Source organism: Phascolarctos cinereus, unplaced genomic scaffold (assembly GCF_003287225.1).
Source record: "Phascolarctos cinereus isolate Bilbo 61053 unplaced genomic scaffold, phaCin_HiC Scaffold_726;HRSCAF=1367, whole genome shotgun sequence".
NCBI lineage: Eukaryota > Metazoa > Chordata > Mammalia > Diprotodontia > Phascolarctidae > Phascolarctos > Phascolarctos cinereus.
In genome coordinates this window covers 176,182,654-176,204,309 of record NW_027556098.1, presented here as the reverse complement: position 1 = coordinate 176,204,309, position 21,656 = coordinate 176,182,654, and the positions used below count along the sequence as shown (strand labels likewise).

At 37.0% G+C, this 21,656-nt stretch overlaps 1 protein-coding gene across 4 annotated transcripts in view; it reads right to left on the bottom strand.

The window, feature by feature from the left end:
• Positions 1–21,656, bottom strand: part of ARHGEF12 (Rho guanine nucleotide exchange factor 12) — a 171,266-nt gene that overhangs the window by 20,598 nt on the left and 129,012 nt on the right. For 3 of the 4 annotated variants that reach the window (XM_078146896.1, XM_020984849.2, XM_020984850.2), the window contains 17 exons: positions 21,096–21,188; positions 17,351–17,461; positions 16,884–16,982; positions 13,766–13,808; positions 13,110–13,215; positions 12,545–12,682; positions 12,100–12,132; positions 11,679–11,793; positions 9,955–10,060; positions 9,438–9,650; positions 8,988–9,120; positions 7,809–7,844; positions 7,509–7,663; positions 4,788–4,934; positions 3,279–3,364; positions 1,245–1,370; positions 286–400 (listed from right to left, as the gene is read on the bottom strand). In XM_078146896.1, the coding sequence (XP_078003022.1) occupies positions 286–400; positions 1,245–1,370; positions 3,279–3,364; positions 4,788–4,934; positions 7,509–7,663; positions 7,809–7,844; positions 8,988–9,120; positions 9,438–9,650; positions 9,955–10,060; positions 11,679–11,793; positions 12,100–12,132; positions 12,545–12,682; positions 13,110–13,215; positions 13,766–13,808; positions 16,884–16,982; positions 17,351–17,461; positions 21,096–21,188 (1,855 nt within the window). The remainder of the gene's footprint in view (positions 1–285; positions 401–1,244; positions 1,371–3,278; positions 3,365–4,787; positions 4,935–7,508; positions 7,664–7,808; positions 7,845–8,987; positions 9,121–9,437; positions 9,651–9,954; positions 10,061–11,678; positions 11,794–12,099; positions 12,133–12,544; positions 12,683–13,109; positions 13,216–13,765; positions 13,809–16,883; positions 16,983–17,350; positions 17,462–21,095; positions 21,189–21,656) is intronic. The other variant, XM_078146897.1, reaches the window with a different exon arrangement.

The window sequence follows — 21,656 nt, the reverse complement described above, 5'->3', positions numbered from 1 at the left end:
ATACCAACAAAGCCTCTTGTATTTCGATCCTTAAGGTGATAGGAAATCAGTGGAGTTGACTGAATTAGGGGGTGGGGTGAGGTACAGAGGGTGACATTGTGTGATATGCACTTCAAATGGCCGGGGAGAAAATGAAAGGGTCAAAGGATTAGAGGACTTAGTGTGAGGTTTGGTAAGGGAAAACAGAAGGAAAATAAGTCTGCAGATAAGGGGGTGCTATGTTACACTAACAGGAGGTAGTATTTTATGAACTTACTGCATTTAAGTGGGAATACTATACTGTACCTGTGTACTTAGCAATATTATCCAGCAGAAGGGGATATTTAGTGAGCCTCTGCATTTGAGTAGGAATAATATCCTTTAGCTGCAGTCGACGGCACAGTGGATTACTCTCAGCATCCTAAAATTAAATAGTATGAAATTAAACTGCAATTGTCATTTATATTAAAGGTGTAATTACCTGAACATGTACAATCTACCTATTCATAATGTATATGTGTAAATGTGTGTGTATCCACATTTCCAGTAAGGCAAAAAATGCCAAGATTTATCATCAACATTTCACAAACCTATTATGTCTTTAATCAAATACAGGAAGAATAGCATCACTTAAAACTATTAAACCAATAGCTTCCACCCCACATTCCAGATACTTGTTATCATTTGTAATAAATTGAAGTCACTGCTTTCTAGAGACACTATCAATTTCACATTAAAAATTTTTTAAACATATGCCATTTTTCAAAATCAAACTATTATTTTACAATGCTTGACATTCCTTAGGATAAATTAGTGAACTAATGTGGTATTTTTTTCATTGAAATGGGCACAGCAAACAATGCATCTACATCATTCTCTTTCCCAAAGCACGTGCCTATAATTGTGTCTTCTTGAGTCAAGACTTTTGCTCTACTACTTTCACCCTAGTATCCTAATAGATGCAAACTGTCTCCTGATCATACACCAATAGCATTGCTGAACATCTGTGGCAGGTGTCTTGATCATGATATTAAATATTCTTTTTATCAAAGTATTATCGACCCCTTCACAATGTTAATATTCTACCCCTCCAGAAATGACTTAGTAGAGATAATCTAGGGCTGGGAATAATCTTGATGTAAGACCAATGCCAGACACAATTCTAGTAAATGATTTAATCTTAATTATACTCCTAGTTTATCCTAGCTTTGTTAAGAACCAGAACTGGCACTAGCTCTTACTGCTGACTTAGCAACTCAATTTACCTGCACAAAAGTCTGGAATCTAGAGTCCTTTTTCTGACGAGACTTGATCATTTCCAGGGCAAAAGGCTGGTTACTACAAAAGGTGGCAGCTGCATGTTTCAACTTCTCCTCTCCTGCTCCGCTGAACTGTGCCAAGAATGTAAAGAAAACAATAGAGAAAGGGATAATAGACAACACAACACAGGGCAAGATGATGAACATCTAAAGTACCTTTTCAATGGAAGTATTTTCAAGTGATAATAGATGTAGATTAGCCACTTATTTACATGGGGGAAGGAGAGGAACTTTTATCCATCAAAAATAATATCCTTTCCATTCCACTAATATAATTATATCTTTTCTCATCATCTAAGATCTTGATGTTAGAAGAGCAATTTGTCAATCAAGAAATATTTATTTACAGAAATTCATAGATTATTAGAGTTGAAAGGGACTTCAAGGATCACCTCCATTTAACTCTGTCACCTTAAAAGTAAGGAGACCCAAGTCCAGAGTGGTTTAAGTGACCTGTCCAAGATCTTGCTTGACAGTCCCCTTTCTGTCAATGATACATAACTAAATGCACAGAAAAGCTGCTCCTTTATTAGCATGGGACACCAAGTGTACTGCTGTTCTGAGAAAGAAGATGAAGCATGAATGTAAGGTGACAAAATTTCAATTTTCCTAGTATTAACACCTTTGTTAACTAATCCCCTTTGTAAAATTCCAGGTGTCCTTCGCTGGGTATTCATCCACATCAGGTCCCCTAACTATGCATCTCTCTCAAAGTTCTGTTCTTCTTTCTTTCCTCTAGACTCTCTCTTCATTAACCCCATCAGTTTGCATGGACTATTATCCTGATAAAGATGACTCCCACAAAAACAAATTCTGCTGCCATCTCTCCCCTAATCTCACTACCTTTCTTTCCTTTTTTTTTTTTGGGGGGGGCAAAGCAATTGGGGTTAAGTGTCTTGCCCAGAGTCACATAGCTAGTAAGTGTTATGTGTCTGAGGCCAAATTTGAATTCAGGTTTTCCTCACTTCAGGCTCACTTCTCTATCCACTACGCCACCCAGCTGCCCCACTATCTTTCCCCTAAATCCTTCCCTCTTCCAAACTTTCCTTTTAGACTCCACTCAAGTGCTACCTTCTGCATGAAGCCTTTCTTGATCCTCATCTTCTTCTTGTCTCTCACTGTTGCCTTCTTCTCTAAGGTTACCTTGTATTAGCTTTACATATGTTTTGCATATACCTATATATGTGCATTTTGTCTCCCTTGTTAGAACACAAGTTGTTTGAGGGAAGGGGGCATTATCTTTTTGTCTCATTGAGGTAGCTGGTGGTGCTGTGGATAGAGAACTGGGCCTGAAGTCAGGAAAACCTGAGTTCAAATTTGGCCTCAGACACTAGCTGTGTTACCTTGAGCTCATTTAAACTCTATTTGCCTCAGTCTCCTCACTGTAAAACGGGGATAATAATAGCAACTATCTCACAGGGTTGTTGTGAAGATCAAAAGGGATAATACTTTTAAACACTTACCACAATGCCTGGCACACAGCATATGTAACATAAACACCTATTTTCCTTCCATCCTTACCCACCTTCACTTTATCCCTGGCACCTAGCACAGAGCTTGGAAAACAGGAGATGCTTAATAAATGCTTGTTAGTTGACTGATATTGCTACTGCCTTCCCTACATTTTAAATACGGTGAAATTATCTTCATTTTTCAATTGTTGGGATAGTGCGAATTTATCAGCATAAATACTCTAGGTATATATACAGGTTTTGATGGAATGTAGGAATTGGAGTCATGCAGCTATTACACAATTTTAGCCAACCTCTTCCAATCTGCACTATTAGAAGACAAATAACTCATCTTTTTAAATAAATGAAAAAGAGCTCTCAGTTTGAGCACTTAACGTGACACAACCAACAGAGTTCAGGTTTATAAAGTGTGGCAGTTTGCATATTTTAGGAAAGGTTATATTTGCTTAACTTCCATTCTGATCACAAATCAACTGGTTCTAAAACTTTTCAAAGTAAAAATCTTTACCCAGATCAATAAATCTTCTCCAATCTCATCAATTACAGAAGTCTCATTCCTCTTTCGAACAGCTTTCATTTGTTCATTCAATCCAACTTGAAAAAAGCAAGAGGAAAAAAATAATTCTTAACTTAATCATACATTTAAATTTCAACAAATATTTATTAAAGGTCTAATAAGTGCTCAGCTACATTTTAGAAGAGACAACAATTAAATAAGAAAAGATATTTTCCCTCATAGAGCACACAATACAGTATACATTTGGGGGAGGCAGAAGAAATGTTAATGAAATACACACACACAAAATTATAATATATACAGCAAGTGCATATAAGAGAGGTACAAACAAAGTGAGGTCTGAAGGGTGAAAGATCATTACTGAGTTGGAGAGGAGGGAGACTGGGGAAGGGATTTCATAGATTAAGGGTAGGTGGGGAAAGAAAAAGCATGATTTCATGTAGGGGCAACAGCATGAATAAAGGAAAAGAAATGGGTATGCATGGCATGGGCAAACAAAATGGTTAGTAGTTCAGTTTGGCTACAATGTAGTACATATAAAGGGGAGTAGTAAAAGGTAATGATAGAAAAGTAGAGGATTGCCAGGTTTTGGAGGGTCAGGCTAAGAAGTTTTAACTTTGTTTTATTAAAGTTAAAATTTAACTTTGTAAATAGGTAATGCAGAAGTTATGAAGCATTTTGAGCAGAAGATGTGATCAGGTTTACAAATAAGTAAGATTAGGATGGCAGCAGTAGAAAGGACGGAACGAAAAGAGATGATAGACCCAGGAAGACAAGAGTAGATAATGATAAGGGTCTGTACTAGGGCGGTAATAGGAAGAACAGGGTGAAGAGAATGAACTGAAAGAACTTGACAACTGATATCTGAGGATGGTGAAAAGCCAAAGCCACACCAAAACCAAGCTTTTGAACATAGTTGGATGGTGGTGCAACTATAAAGATAACAGAAACAAATGTTGGGGAAATAAACTAAGTTTGGCTTTATATACATATGTTAGTTTGTGATAAAAGTAGGATATACAAGTGGAAGCATCCTGTTTACAGGCTGAAAGATTCAAGAGAAAGATATAGATTTGGGAGTGATTTGCGTAGAGATTATTAGTTGAAGCCACTATAATAAGATGGATCACTAAAGGATACAGTGTAGGAGAACAGATAAGAGGATTGAAAACAGAATTTTGGAAAACTATTAACATTAGATTTATTTCACTTTGGATTTTCAAAGTAGCTTTTCCTCTTTTAAAACAGAATCTGCACATTAAGTTAACAAACCTAGGCATTAATAAGCACTTAAGGAATACAGTGTTAGGTATAAATTCCACAGTAAAATACTCTTTCTAGAAACTTCCATGTTAACAGACAGGACTTTAACCAAAAGGACACATAGTTCGAATCGAAAGTTTTCTCTTTATAGATCTGCACTTGTTTCTTTTCAGGCATAATCTTCCTATGTTTCACACCCTGAGCCTCCAGTGATCAAGCTCAGTGTTACTTTCTTACTGTGAAGCTGAAGAATCTCTTCTAGGTTGGAGAAGATTCTTCTCAGTTCTGATGATGACAAAATCCCCTCTCGGGACACTCGCTGGTAGAACACCTGATCTAGGACCTTCAGTGTGCGGACATGAGCTCGCTCAGTGTAGAACAACTCTGCACAGAAAAGAAGGAGTGATTTCAGTCAAGAAAAGGTCTTACAATGCCAAGCAAGGTCTCTAACTGGCAGAAGCCACAGCTCAGGAAGGATAGAGTTACATAATACATAATTCAGTTTAGAGAGGATGTGTTATTATAATCTCTGTATTCAACAGCTTAACTCTAAGGAAGTGTTTCAGCTGTTCATTCACATTGCCTCAGGTAAATACTTATTTGATGTCATAGGCCAAACATCAGAAGACCTGAGCTGACTGTTCCCACTGTCTCACATGATCTAGGTGACTGTGGGGAAGTCATTTAACCTTTCTGAGCCTCAGTCTCCTCATCTGCAAGCTACGATGCTGCAAGAAGTACTTTAATCATAATCTACCACTTACTGGTGCAAGAAGTACTTTAATCATAATCTACCACTTACTGGCCATGGTAAGGGACTTCACCTTTCTGAGACCCAGTTTCCTGTTTTTGTATCAAATTGGATAATGTACAGAAAACATTTGTTAAACTTTAAAATAATAAACGATCATTATACTATAATCTATAATCTAAAGATGGAAATTATAATACCTCCCCTGCCAACCCTGAAAGTTGCTCTAAGGATCAAATGGAATCATGCATATGAAAGACATACCTTATATAATAATCAGGTAAGGTAAGGTAGGTAGGGGGCACAGTGGATATAGCACCAGGCTCAAAGTCAGAAGACTCATCTTCCTGAGTCCAAATCTGGCCTCAGACACTTCCTAATTTGGTGACACTGGGAAGTCATTTAACCCTATTTGCCTCAGTTTCCTCATCTGTAAAATGACTTAGAGAAGGAAATGGCAAACCATTTCCAAGAAAACCCCAAATGGGGTCATCAAGAGTTGGACACAACTGAAAAAAAAAACGACTGAACAACAAAAAATATAATAAGGTACTTGAGTACTGACAGTTACGGAGAGAGAAAAACTGGATCTGTGACTTCACTGTTCTGGGCAACTCTTAAGTGAGGAAACTAACTCTGCCAAGTAAAGTTGGTACCTTTTCTGCAACTTGTAATCTTAGAGAACTGTCCAGAGCACAAAGGGTTAAGTGACTTGACCAGAGTCCCACATACATGATCTGAGCATAGGGAGGCTAGACTTTAGGTCAGATTTTCCTGGCTTTGAAGCCAGATATCTCTTACCTTAACCACAAGGCCTCTCCTACTGATAAGAAGGAAGCATTCATCATTTGTATAGCACCATTCTGACCTTCTGAACTTTTAAGCTAATAATAATCACTGACATTTACCATAATTAACTTTTTTACAGAACCCTATTACTTTATCAAAACTTTAGCACCATAAACTCATAGGTTTTAGCCATCCAACTTAAGTCTCAAAATCATTATGGTTAAAAGACTATATACTATAGTTAGAAGATCTATGATTTTATCACATCAGGTGATCACTGGTGAGCATCTCTCCATGCTTAAGTAGATGGTCTTCATTAATTGCTTTGAAATAACAGAAAAAGTTATTACCTAGGGGTCAACCCCAGGGTAAGATATCTTCTCTAGACTCAGCTATGCTAGTCTTTGGACAACAGAACTCGTCCTCCACCAGGCCTATATTCAGGGGCTTTTCAGATTAGTTGGGTATGCTGGAGTATGTTTGCTGGCATTGATACCTTTAAGCACCCCGAGTCACTTCAACTTTTCAGTAATAAAACAGGAGTAAGACTTTAGTGACAGTACATGTGGGCTATGACTTTAAACTGGGTCCTATTCAGAAGTGATAATATTTTCTGGTCATACTTTTCTGTCTGCACATTCTAGAATGTAATAAATGGGTAGCTAGGTGGTACATTAGATAGCACACCAGCCTGACATCAGGGAGAGCTGAGTCAAAAATCTAACCTTAGACACTAGCTGTGTGACCCTGGGCAAGTCACTTAAGCTCTGTTTGACTCAGTTTCCTCATCTGTAAAGTGATGATAATAATAGCACCTATCTCCCAGGGTTGTTGTAGGGATAAAATGAGGTAATATTTGTAAAGCACTTAGTACAGTGCCTGGCACAGTAGGGACTATTTAACATTACTTATTACTATTATTGTTGTTGTAACATGAGCCTTTTCCACCTAAAATAGAAAGTCTAGCTTATTCTAGGTAATGCATAGTCTTATACACTTGCCACAAATACATAGTCTACTGGGAAAAGTACTATATAACAACATAGGAGACCTCCAGCATACACACCTAGTAGCGATGTGTCCCTAATTAAGTCCCTGCCAAGGTCTCAACTGCTTCATGTATAAAAATGTAAATAATGATACTTTACCTGCCTGAAATCAAAGGATGAGATCAGATGATTACTTGAGGTCACTTCCAGCTATAAGATCTACAATTCTCTGTATTCTGAAGGCTGCCTTTTGATTTTAGATTAATAATAATAAAAGATTTAGAGATGGGCAGTACTTTTAGGGTTTGTCTTGTCTAACCTTATTTCATGAGGCTAGAGGAGACTGATAGACAGAGTCCAAGGCTGCAAAGTCTGCCTTATTCCTATAGAACATGACAAAAGGTCAAGGAAAAAAGTGATTACACTTACCATTGATCACTTCCTGCCTTTTGATCTCACAAGGTTTTAGCCCTAGTAGCACCTCTCTGCTAACAAGCTGCTGCCAATTTGGTGGGTCCGTTTCTAAATCATTTTCAAACTGTTCATCTTCACTCTGACTTTCCCCAAAAGCTATACTATCAAGCCTAGAAGAGAGAAAAACAAACTTATTTAAGATCTAATAAGTGAACAGTGATACAAAATAGGTTTAAACAGTAGCAATTAGTGATATTAAAATATATCTATCTTAATACATGTTTTTGCTGAAAGCTATTTAAAATGAGTACTCACTTTCGGAAAGATTTTGGTGTTCCATGTTCAGGTAACCTAAACAACGAAAAAAAAACAACATCAAAAAATGGTGGACTGACATCAAGTGAAATGAGTAGAACAAGGAGAACCAATTTATACAATGACTACAATGTAAAGGAAAACAATCTTTTAACTTCTGATAACAGCTCTAACCAATACAATGACTTCAGATTGAAGGATCCTTCCACACCTTTTTGGCAGAGGAGTAAGTAATGGATTAAAGGCACAGAATGGGCTATTTTCAGACATGGCTAATGTATGACATTGCTTTGCTTGAATATACTTAAGTGTTACCAGAAAGGGCTTGCCTTGAAGGAAGAAATTTTGCTAGGTAATGTTAACAAGAAGGAAGGGCAGGGTAGGGCAGGGCAGGGCAGGGCAGGGCAGGGGAGGGGAGGGGAGGGAGGGGAGGAGGGGAGGGGAGGGAGGGGAGGAGGGGAGGGAGGGAGGGAGGGGAGGGAGGAGGGGAGGGGAGGGGAGGGGAGGGGAGGGAGGGAGAGGGAGGGGAGGGAGGGGAGAAGGGAAGGGAGGGAGGGGAGGGGAGGGAGGGGAGGGGAGGGAGGGAGGGAAGGGAAGGAGGAAGGGAAGGGAAGGGAAGGGAAGGGAAGGGAAGGGAAGGGAAGAGAGGAAGGAAGGAAGGAAGAAAAGAAAAAAGCATCAATGCGAAACTAAAGAAATATATAGAAAAAAAGCACAAAGAAGTTCAAGAGGAGTCAGACAAGCAGGGCAGTCCTGTTACTATCATGTTAAATTTAATGTGGACTTTCAAAAAAACCTACATAATGGAAATCCATGATTTCATATGAAATTCTCATTTTCTGTTCTTAAGAATACTGAAATGCTCGATATGTGGTGATGTTGGCCAAGTTCATAATAAAAAAATGACAGAAAAAGAAATATATCTCATATGTTCAGTTAAAGTACAGGCTAAATCATCAATGAGATAAGCAATTTTTCTATATATTGGAAGTTTAATATTATCTTTTCTTGGAGTTTCAGTATTAATTCAGTTTGGAAGACAATTTCCAAAAGGCTACTTTCAAGGAAGAGTGGATATTCATCAAGTTGTATTTATACATTTACAGATACATAAATCACACTGTTCCTAAGCGGTTAAACAATGACTTAAATTCTCACTGACTGGGTGTCCAGCATTACCTTTCTACTTCACCTTCCTCCTCCTGCAGTTGTTCTAATGGCGGAGCTGGGAAATCAAAGACTGTATTGGGAGTTCGTGGTGTACCATCTGTAGAATCTCCAGAAGCTGGTGCTTCTCCAATCTGTTTTGACCCTAGAAAAGAGAGATCAAGCATTTAAATGGCATTTGTACTAACCAAATGTAACACTTTTGTCAATTACATATTCCTTTAAAAGGAACAGACTCTAATCTTCAAAAACATACAAAGGATTGGGACCAAGAAATATCTAAGATATTAAATTCTACCCCGAGTAATTTGGGAAACAATTTTTAAGGTTTATGAATAGTCCAGGTTTGAATAATTCTTTCTGATAAATAACAAAAGATCCAAACTAAGTAATTATATATAACCTGACAGAAATGGTTTCTTACCAACTAAGATTCTCAAACATGCTGCTCTATCAACTTACCCATTTCATTCTCTTTTCCTCCCTCTTGGGAGGCACTAGTCCCTGAAGTCAAAGAAGACATGGGATTAGCAGGCATATATATAACATCTGCTACATCACTGGAGATCCCACTCTGGCGCAATTTAGCAGAGTCCTGAGGTTCAGGACTCACTGAAGAGGGTGTGGATAAGTGCTTGGGATGGCGCTGTTTTTGTAGTTCCATGGCTCTGCCAACTGAACAGACAGAAACTAATTAGAAATCAGGGAGGTCACTGAGTGAAATTCTGATTTTTGCTAGTTCAAGGAAGTATTTCCTCAATAAAAGTGAAAATGAGTGAAAATATCACATATTATCTAAACCCCCAGGAAGGAATGGAAATCTATATGCAAAAAATGTCTCAAGTGGTTTCACATTTACCTATATATGTTATTTGGATTGGTCTCACTTTTAACTCCTCTCTAATAACTCATCCTAACAAAATAAACATCCGCTAACCAGCAAACAATGGAGAATGGAGCACTTTCAAAACCAACATACTTGCACTGTTGTCATGACGGCTTGGCCTCCTTGGGGGTCCTAAAATGTTTGGGAATCCTCTTCTCTTCACTTTTTCTTCACCTTCCCTATCTTTCTTTATACTTTGCTATAGTCAACAAACAATCAAAGAATTAAAAGACATATGACATTTTTTATTATCAGTTTTCTCTTGTTCCTTGAAAATAAAAATATATTCTTAAAAGCTGGGTAAAAATTAAAATGAATATAAAGGCTTGCATACATTAACTTATTATTTACTTAAACTTAAGAGTAAAGCATTTAAATATACCATGGGAGTAATGTAGAAAAATCTACTTATGATTAAATGAGTCGATTACAATGGTACTAATGAAGCCACATCATAGAGCTGATCTTTTGATATAACAGATTTGTTTCATTCCATATGTTGTTAGAATATAAGGCTCTTTGATGGTAGGGATTATCTGTCTTTTGTATTTGAAATTTCAATGCTTTAGCAGTGCCTACCACGTAGTAAGTATTTAATAAGTGCCTTTTCCAGTAACAGGCAGTCAAAAAGACTTACTATTAAGAGCTTATTGTGTGCCATACAGTGTGCTAAATGCTAGGAATACAAAGAAAAGTAAAAACATGGTCCTCACTCTCAATGAGCTCACATTTTAATCGAGGAGACAATATGCAAACAACTAAGTACATATAAGATAATGTAAATGGGAGGTCATTTATTCCATCCAAAGTTATCTTCCAAATACATGCTACTGATCTCAAGAGCACTAGGCAAGAAAATATGTATGAATCAACATGAATTCAATCACTCTATCAACACTATTAGACAGACAGCTCTAAGTACATGTCCTACTGATGGAAAGTTAGTAATATCTTAGAATCACGGAAATGTGGAGTCAGAAAGCAACTTTCAGATTATCTCATCAAACTTTCTTTTACAGATGAAAAGACTGGATGAGTAGCCCACAGAGGTAAATGCCTTCCCCCAGGTCACAGAGAGACTGAATCGGAATCTAAGGTTTCCTAACTCCAAATCCAGTGTTCCTTCCTACTTCCCCTATGCTGCCTCTTCTATACAAAAGACAACATTACTGTGTAGATAAGAACATGTTCCACTGGTGAAAAGCAAAGTCTTTACTGTCTAAGAGATGATGTCTATTTCAATCCATGATATTTACTCATACTGCCATCTGAGTCTACTTCTGTCTATAGGGCCAACAATTTAAATCAAACCACTTTTATAGTTTTCAAGAGTATAATAATAATAATAATAATACTACACAAACAATAGTGCAGAATACCATTAAAAACAGGCTCTGAATCTAGAAGCTAGACATAGAAGTAGAAAATTAATCAACATATTAAGAGCCAAATAGAAGAATATGTCAGCATCAAAGGTAAAATACCACATAGAACAGAAATACCTTAAAGGACTATTTCAAAAGACAGAAGGAGGCTTGATAACACATCAAATTTTAGGGGAAATGAAAAAAGTAGGGCAGGTAAAGGATGAGCTGAATGGAGAAACATAAACTTGAGAAATTAAGATAAGGATACAGAAGACAAAATCTGCTGGAGAGTATTCTCACAGAATAATGTACATAGCCAATGAAAAATCTTGGAGGGGGGAAAGGGAGGATGCTGATAATATAAACACACAATGAGGAAAATTAAACCAATACAAATAAAAGGTGGGGATCCACGAAGAAGTGCAGAAGCCCCCTTTACACCACTTGTACCTTGATTTTTGGCAGAAACCCAATGCGACCTCGCTTATGCTCCAAATTCCGAGGCTCTTTTACTCTGACTCCCAAATGCTTCATGTACATGAGGATCACATACTGCATTGTTGAACTAGAAGAGAAAAGATTAACTTAACTGTTACTTTTGATAAGGAAAGGTGAACAGGATAAAGGCATCAGTGACTTTTTAGGCCTATGGGCAATATGCCTAAGGCAACAAGTGAAGCATAAACTATAATCTATAGCTACAAAGAGAAAAAAATTCCATTCATGAAGAGACTAGGAAGTCTCTTTGTTAATGTATATATACCACTAGAGGGAGACTGTTATATTACTTATAAATCACAAAGAATGAATCACAAAATAGGATTGGGGAGTGTTTTTCTTACTACTCCACTGAAAATGCAAGAAATATTACCTCTTGTCTTCTTCAACAGCTTGAGCTGTCATCCTACAAACAAGAAAGTTTAGAAACAATAAATTAAAATTTAATAAATTATCTTTTCATCACTTAACTTTGATACTTAAAACTCAAGACAGTAGATGCCAAAGCCATGGCACTAAATTCTTAGTACAAAGAATTTGGTGCCAGAGACAGTCTAATCCACAGTGGGGCTAAAATCTTTTCACCTTTATTTCATCAATTATGCACGCTTTATTCTAGGCATCCAATAGATAATAAACATTTGATTTGGGGAAAAAAAGTTTTTACTCATTTAACAAAAATTCTCAGAATATCAGGGCAGGAAATCACTAACATTTCATACATATGTATATTTTTCTTTCTTATGCTGATTCTTTCAATCAGTCTTTTTTATATTGTGATAAAAACAATCTCCATTTTATAACACTCTATTACTTACAACACTTCTTCAATTTTGGCAATGATCTGCTCTGCACATGCCCGTTCTTTCTCCAGGGTTACCCGGTCACGGTCTCGCTCTGCATCAAGTTTGGTCAGTTCACTTTCAGCTAAGGTTAGCCCCATACTACGTTTCTGCCTGAAGAGAATGAGATGAATGCTACAGAAGGACACTAGAGAAGAAGTATCTCCCTTCGGTGATGTTTGGACTGTGTGTCCCTCTAGCTAACAGTTTCTAACTCTGGGGAAAATGCCATATAGTTAATCTAATATCACCTAGGGTGCTGGGGGAAGAAACTCTGAAGACAATCATATATCAGAACACAGATCTTATGCCCCCAAAGGGATACATTTCTTACACACAAAACACAGAGATCAACAACTGCAAGCAACTGGCAGAATGGACCATGTATGTCACTTCTTCTCCACTCACAGACAGAGGACCTAGATGTTCAAGATTGGTTTGAACCATGCCCCTAAAGCCAGGGTGCAGTGATTTTAAAGTCTCCCTCTACCTAAAATAATCTCTAATGATAAAATTAATTATAATCTGCCAACATACAGACCTAAAGTCTTCCAAGTGCTTCTGAACTTCAGGATAGACTTTATCTTGCATAGTTTGGACATAATGTCGGTGCAAATCTTCAGGTATAAGTTCTGGCCTTCTTTTTTCTAAAGGAAAATAAGAAAGGAATTAGCTGCATTACCTGTGAGTCAATATACATCAGCTGACAAAAAAGATCAATATTACCTCTCATATTAAGTACAACCTAAAATATTTATTAAAGACTTTATCTTTGCCTCATAGCTTTTCAGCTCTAGGTCTGAACCTCTGAAACAAATCTGGTGATTAGCTATTATATCTTTCCTTCAAGTTAAATAAATCCACTTGACATGACCTTGTAAAGAGATTACTTAGAAATCTCTCAAAAACAACCACAACAACAGCTATATATATAAAATTTAAGATTTGCAAAGCACTTTACAAATATTATCTAATTTGATCCTCACAACAACCCTGGGAGGTAGATGCTATTATCATCTTCATTTTACAGATGAGAAAACTGAGGCAGGCAAAGGTTTAAATAACTTACCCAGATTCACAAAACTTTAAGTGTCTGAGGCCATATTTTAAATTAGGTCTTGCTAACTCCAGATGCAGTGCTCTATCTGCTGCATCACCTAGTTGCTGTATATGTCTTATTCTTTGAGACTTACTTACCCAGGTCTAGAGATATTTCATCTGGAACAGAAACCTTCAAGTGCTTTAAAAAAAAAGGGGGGGGGAGAGAAAAAAAGCTAAGAAACAGCACTGTGTATCTTTCAGTAAATATGTATGTGTGCATAAACACACATCAGTGATACAGTCTAGATTCTATGAACCCCTTAGTGCTTAGCATGGTATACATAACACTTGATCAATATTTACTGAATTATAAACATACACACTGATCTATGCTTATTGCAAATACTATATTACTTTCTTCTCAAGGCTTAAGAATAACAGAATAGCTTAAGTTCTAACACTGTTATGCACATAATGTTAAAATACCAAGAAAAAGGAGTCTAGTACCCCAGGTGGGCTATCTATGGAGCATGTGTTGGCTGCCATGGACAAAAAGCTGCAACAGGATTAGGTGTGGGATGTCTTTCACAAGCGGAATGTCTGTCTTTATCACCAGAAAAAGTACCCACACTAATGAGATTGTAAATCCACTTTAGTATTTACAATCTCGTTGACTACATCCCTACTTATCCAAATCTGTTATATCTAGAATGTTTTTATATTTGACCCATCAGAGAGTTTCCTTTAGGAAAAAAACTCATTTTGAGGGTTTTGAATCAGAGATGTTTTCTGGGTACTTATAACAAACACTATGTTTGGTTAGGGTGTCCTCCTAGCCATTTTGCTATCTAAGTTCATAGAACTAATGCTTCAAAAGAAAGGAGCCAAATAATTTCACTACAATATAAAAATTTTGCATCCTATCCAGTTCTAATTATCAGAAAATTCATCATTCTCTGAGACTGCATCAACTCACACCTTATTGATATTCTCAGTACCCTCTACCCCACTGATCTGAGGGCTAGAGAGCAGAGTAAAGTGTTTCTCCCAAAGCCACCATTTAAACAGGGCTCCCAGGCCAGCCACCTCTTCATTTCCCACTAACTTACACCTTTTCGGACTTCATCACCCCACCCTACCCCAATTCCCACCCTCTTGCTTTTCAGTTTCATTTTGTGCATTGCCTTGCCCTCATTAGATTGTAAGATCCTTGACAGCACAGACTATCTTTCTTTTTCATATTTATAGCCCCAGCAGTTAGCCCAGTGCCTAGGCACAGAATAAGCACTTAAAAAATGTTTACTAAGTAACTTAACTGATTATTCCTAAATAAATTTCCAAAGTGAAAAAATGAAGTAAATTTCACATAAGTTTACCGGTAGTACAATTAATCGACTGCTTATTTGGAGCAATACGGGAAAATTAATACAATTTATATATTATCAAGGTCCTCTCAGTTATCTCATCAGCATGTAGAGATGCACCTGAGTTCTCAAAGACTATGCCATCAGGATTCAAGTCCTGGCAGTTCCTATGCAGCAGGAAAGGCTTTTGGTGTGGGTCCAGACGGCAAACCATCTAAGAACCAGATTAAGTTTAGACACATAATCTCCAGATTATGGCTACTAGGTGAGGAATATTTTTGATGACAGCTAATCAAGACGACATTCTATAAAGGAGAGCGATATGCTTTGATCAGCAAAAGTACTCATGAGAATGAAATCATGTTGAGTTTGAAGCATGGAAGTATACATCATCACATATTTTTTAAAACCTAATATGAAACTCATAATTTGGAGGAACAAAATCAGAGATGCTTTTTCTAGTTAAACACAGTGAACTCTCATAGTCATTTTGCTATGTAAGTTTACAGTACTTTTCACCTGAGGAAGTACTAGATATAAATGTAGTATTTTTAGAGTCATACCACCTCTGCTTAACTTTCTGCAATTATGCCTTATTGAATTAAAATAATGAATGGGTTGTACAATAGGTGCTTTTAGCTACGCTTTATTTGGTATTCTCCCTCCAAGGATGTTCAAGGATCTATAAAACATCTGATTTATATATAATAACCACTTTAGTTAAAAAGCTTCCAAAAAGGTCTATAGCTCTAAGACTGAGTAATAAATCACAAGAGTTGCAGGTTGTAGTTCTAGTAACTTAACAAAAGGGTACAGAACATAGTGAGAGACTTCTAATATTTCAGCAAGAAATGTAACATGGAAGTTCTTAAAAATTGAGTTTCAACACTTTCATTTGATTGAATTAGATAATATAACAAATCACCATTTCTTAAAGTGTTTAGATGTATGTTTATTTTAAATTCCCATTTATTTATAAGTAAGCATTATCTAAAGCAGGTAAAACCACTGCGTTATACCAAATTCATAACATGAAGGACAATGTTAGCTTAAGAGCCAATAGTAATATTATGTTTTGTGAGATGGCTTTCTGGGAGACAGAAGGGGGAGGGTTTACTAGGGATAAGTATGATGACATACAAAACAGAATACATCAATAAAAACTTATTTTAAAAATTTTTTTAAAGCCAGCATTGATGACTTATCCTGAGTTGCTAGTATAAAATGAAAATACATGAAATACAAATATACTTGGGAAATCTGAACACAATTAACAATTTTATTGAAAATAAGATATTTTACTTAAGAAAAATGAGTAGTTTTGATAATAGCAATATATACAAGGTCTTTCCAAATTTGCTAATTGCTAATTCCCTAATATCTTGCCCTAAAATAGGTTAAAATGCTAATATTTTGTTGTGGGAAAAATCACTAACTCATTATGAGTGACATTTTTCCATAAGCATTTTAATTTTAAAAAATATTTATTATGTGCCAAACACTTCATTTAGAATGTAATTAGGCAAGTATTACAAAGACTGCGTACATATACACATATAAACATATGAATACACACTCCAAAACACACACTTGTGTACATGTATATATGTTTTACTTCAACAAACATCTAATTACACATTAACTTAGAAATATATTCCCCAAAAGGAAATGAGGAAATCTCTAACTGATGTTGCTTCATTTTTGTACTCCTTTTAGGCATGTATCACATCCTAATTTATATCATATTTATCTGTATACATGTCAACTACTAGATTGTAAATTTTTTGAAGACAAGGACTTTGTTTCCTTGTCTTTTTATCTCACACAGCACATAACACAATTAAGCATATGGTAAGTGCTTAATAAATAGTTGGTGAATTAAAGATGAAAACTTTAAATTGGCAACTCACTGCGGCTCGGTCCAGGAAGAACTGGTGAAACTCAAGGAAGATGCGCCGAGTTTCCTTGGAGTTGGTCTGTTTGTACAAGTCTGAATAAAGATAACAGAGCTGTAACAGAGGAAAAAAACAACAAAGAGAGAAAGTGAGAGGTCATCACGTATTCAATCTGTTCATTTCCTCAAAGAATAGTCATAAAACTTGATAAGTTATTTTAAGAAATATTATTACCAAGTTGCCACCACTCTGAAAGGAGCTTCATTGTGATTTTATTTATCTTTAGATTTGTCCTGCTATGTCAGGTGAACAGGAAGAATCTGAATTTCATGGGCAAGAATTCTTCCCCATTTCTCCATTTCCCACCTGACCCCCCTCCCACCTTTAACTCTTGTGTAAATGTGAACACTTGAATTTTAAGCTTTGAGTGCACTAAAGTTTACTTGTAAACAACAATAATATGTCAAACAATGATGTTTCACCAATGTTGCAGGGTCGAACTGTGAAACCACATGGTGTAAGAACACAGCTAGGTGAGCAGGGCGGGATCTCAGAAGTTCAATACTTTGGAAGCAGCTGCATTGTCCATTAATCTGTAAATAGGAATAGTTACATTGAGAGATTTATTATTGTGTGTGTGTGTTGTATTTTTTAACTGGGTAGAAGGAAGAGAAAATTCAAGACTGTTAAGAGTAATTATAAGAATTCATAAGCAAAATAAACTATAGGGTCTTTCTCTCTGGAGATCTGTCAACATTTCAGGGTAGACAGAATGGATCTTTGATGGTGAAGGAATGAACTAGATTAGATAGCTTGGCTTCAATAATGTAGGAAGTAAAAATGTGGCCCTTCTTCCTGTACTAAATAATAGCTATCCTACAAAGTGGACAGAGTGCTGGGCATGGGGTCAAGAAAACTCATCTTCCTGAGTTCAAATCTGGCCTCAGACACTTCCTAGCTGGGTGACCCTGGACAAGTCACTTAACCCTGTTTGACTCAGTTTCCTCATCTGTAAAATGAGCTGAAGAAAGAAATGGCAAACCACTCCACTATCTTTGCCAAGAAAACTCCAAACAGGGTCACAAAGAGTTGGACACAAATGAAAAATGACTGAACAACAAAGTTATTATAAGTCTTTTAACTCAGCAATGGATTTCTTTACCTTTTGGACAATCAGTCAATAACCACTTATTAAAGTGATGCAATGAAAAGAGCACTGGACCTAGAGTCAGGAAGACCTAAGTTCAAAGTCAGTCTCAGACTGTGTGACCCTAGCAAGTAATTTAACCTCTGTCTCTGACAATAACAGCACCTACTTCCAAGAGTTTTTGTTTTGTTGAAGGGGGTTTTGTTTTTGCTTTTTGAGGATAAAATGAGTGTTTTGTAAATTTTAAAGCATAAATGCTAGTGATGATGATGATGATGATGATGATGATGATGATGATGATGCACTAGTGATACAAAGACAGAAGTGAAACCGTCCCTGCCTTTGAAAGCTCACAAAGTAGGGAGATAACATATACCTATATAATTATATTTAAAATATATATTAAATAAATACAAGGTAACAGAAGGTGAAAGAAGGCACTAGTCACTAGGGAATTCATGAAAGGCCTCACATCTGTACTACGTTTTGAAGAAAACTAAGGATTCTAAGAGGTGGAGGTAAAGAGAGAAGGTATTCCTGGTATGAAAGACAGTCTGTGCAAAGGTACTGAGACAGGTGATGGAATGTCTTATATGAGAAACAACAAGAAACATAGTCTGGCTGTACCCTACAATGCACAAAGAGGGATGATATGGAATAAGACTGGAAAGGTAGGATAAAGCCAAGTTAAGAAGGATTATTTTTAATGGCAAAGTTTGTATTTGAGATAACAGGAAGACATTAGGAGAGTCCCAAATCACTTTGGCAGCTGTGCATGGAATAGATTGAAGAGGGAAACAGACCAATCAGCAGGGTAACAGCAATGAGAGAGGTGTTGGAGACTTGAACTGGCAAAGTGGCCATTTGTGTAGAAAGAAAAGAATATATGCAAGAGATATTGTGGAGACAGAAACAGTAAGACAAGACAACTAACTAGGTACGTATGTGGATTAAGGGAGAATGAAGCAATGAGGACTATGATGAAGCTAATGACGTGGGCAAGTAGAAGAATGATGGTGCCCTCAATAGAAACGAGGAAGAAAGGTGGATTTGGGGGAAAAGATAATGAATTCTATTCAGGGCATGTTGAGTTTTAGATGCCAAATAAGGGTAACTTAGAGCAGAGATTACCAAAGTAGGGGCCACTCCTTGAACCATAAAGTATGAGCGATCAACCAGTTGGAGAATGGGAAGATGAGCTGTATCTCATCCTCCATTGACAACTGGTGGCTTGTCTCCAGCACATCTATCCTATTCTACCTCCAGTATTTACTCCAACTCCACCTCCTCCCACTACTAGCCAACTTTGGTAAGAACCTCTCAAATACTCTTTATAATTATACACAGGAAAAATTTCTTGTTCCTTACGCTCAGCCCCACATCCTGGACAATGGCCTATGAATAAGCCTCCACCAGCACATCTCATTTTTTGGTGAAAAAGACTGAGTGGTATAGGCTGAGCAGGCATGGAGGGGTTGCAATTACATTATTTTTCCCCAAAATCCCAATCTCTTGAGAACATCCCTATGTCAGTCAAGGATACCACTAAGCCTTTCAGTTTCTCAACTGCCTCCTTATCCTTGACTCCTCAATTCAGTTGAAACTGCTCTCTTCAAAGTTACCAGGAATCTAACTGCCACATTTGATGGCCTTTTTTTCTCAGCCTTCTTAACCTCTCTGTGGCATCTGACACTTGCTTATTCTCTCCTCTTTGTGTTGTGCCGACATTTCTTGGTTCTTTTCCAGTCTGAATACTCTTCACATCCCAAACTTTGGGTGTGCCCAAAGGCACTAATATGGCTCTCCTCTCTTCATTCTGCATACTCTCTCACTTAGAGACTTCATCAGCTCCCATTAGTTTAAATCATCTCAATGCAGATTACTCCCGGATATACACAAATACGTGTGTGTGTGTGCGCGTGCTCGTGTGCGTACTTGGTGTCACCCCTGATGCTTCCTCTCCCTCATCTCATACAGCTAATCAGTCGCTAAATTATGTTGTTTTTACCACCACAACATCTCTCATATCTGTCCCCTTCTCTTTATTCACATAGGCACCATACCAGCTTAGTCTTTCATTGCTTAAACTATTGCAATAGCTTCCTAACTAGTCTCCCTGCCTCAAATCTCTCTGTTCTCCAATTCATCCTCCATGAAGCTGCCAAAGCGTTTTTCCAAAGCGCAGATCTGACAGTGTCACTCCCCTATATACTAAAACTTCAGTAGGTCTCTACTGATTCTTAGGTCAAATATTATTTCTCTTCATCTTATTCTTAATTTTTATTTCTGTGTAAGTTTCAAGATGTATTAATTACTAATACAGAACTATCCGAATGTAATTTATAAATAAGTAAATATATAGCCAATAAACAAAAATATTTTGGAAGAGTAAACTCAAAAAAAAATCTTTTTTTGTTTGGTTTTGTTTTTGTTTTTTGGCAGCTGGGGTTATGTGACTTGCCCAGAGTCACATAGCTAGTAAATGTCAAGTGTTTGGTCTGAGGCCAGATTTGAACTCAGGTCCTCCTGACGTCAGGGCCGGTGCTCTATCCTCAAAAAAATATCTTGCTAAGGGGTATGTGATCAAAAAAGTTTGGAGACTATTAGCTTAGAAAATGGAGAGTGAACATATGTGTTTTTATTAAACTATCACTAAGTTTCTTTGCTATTCATTGTATGAATCACATAATTAAGATAATACCATCATTATAATTATCCTATATCAACTCAAATTTTGGGAGATTTAGGTGTAAGGAAAGAGGCAACAAGAGGGTAGGCAAGATAAGGACAAGCTTGAGCTTACTTTTTTTTTTTAAAGACTTTTCAAAAGAAAAAAATTCTAATGGATAATTACCGAATGTATTCAGAGCCTCAAAGTCATATAAGCTTTAACATCAGAGCTAAACATCAGAGAAGTTTAAGGATAAAAACAGCAATTCACCCAAGAGACTGTCAACTTGAAAATTTAGCATCAAATCCTGGAAACTGCTGTTTCACGGCCCCAGACTGGTGTTAGTTTTTGTTAACAAACTGGGCAATATCTTAAAAACTGATAGTTCCTGCTTTAGGAAAAACATCACCTGTTCATGTTCAGTGCCAAAGTCATCATCCTCTGCTCCAATGATCTGAGGTGCTGTGCGAATTAAGGGACTCCCAATGTTTGATTGAGTGTCCTGGGAAAGAATAATATATAAAGAACCAGTTGTTAATATTTCAGTCAGTAAGCATTTATTAACAGACTCCTCAGTGCCAGGCGCTATGCTAAGTGCTGGAGATAAAGAGAAAGGCAAAAAATAGTCCCTGCTCTCAAAGAGCTCATAATCTAATGGTGGAGACAAAATGAAAAAACTATGTACAGACAAGATACATACAGAATTAAATGAAGATAATCAGTAGAGAGAAGGCACTAGAATTAAGGGAGAACCTGGAAAGAGAAGTAAAGTCACTCTCAGGCCTAAAAGACTTGGCTTAGGTAACCTCAAATAGAAGCCCTCAAATATTTCAAAACATGGATCACTTCGCCAGGGAGAAAATCAACTAGAAGACTGACCTAACCCTCTTCCGTTTGCCAGAGAATCCTCCAGAAGCCTTCTTTGGAGACAGAGCCCTATATTTTACTACACTCTTGGCTACTAAATCTT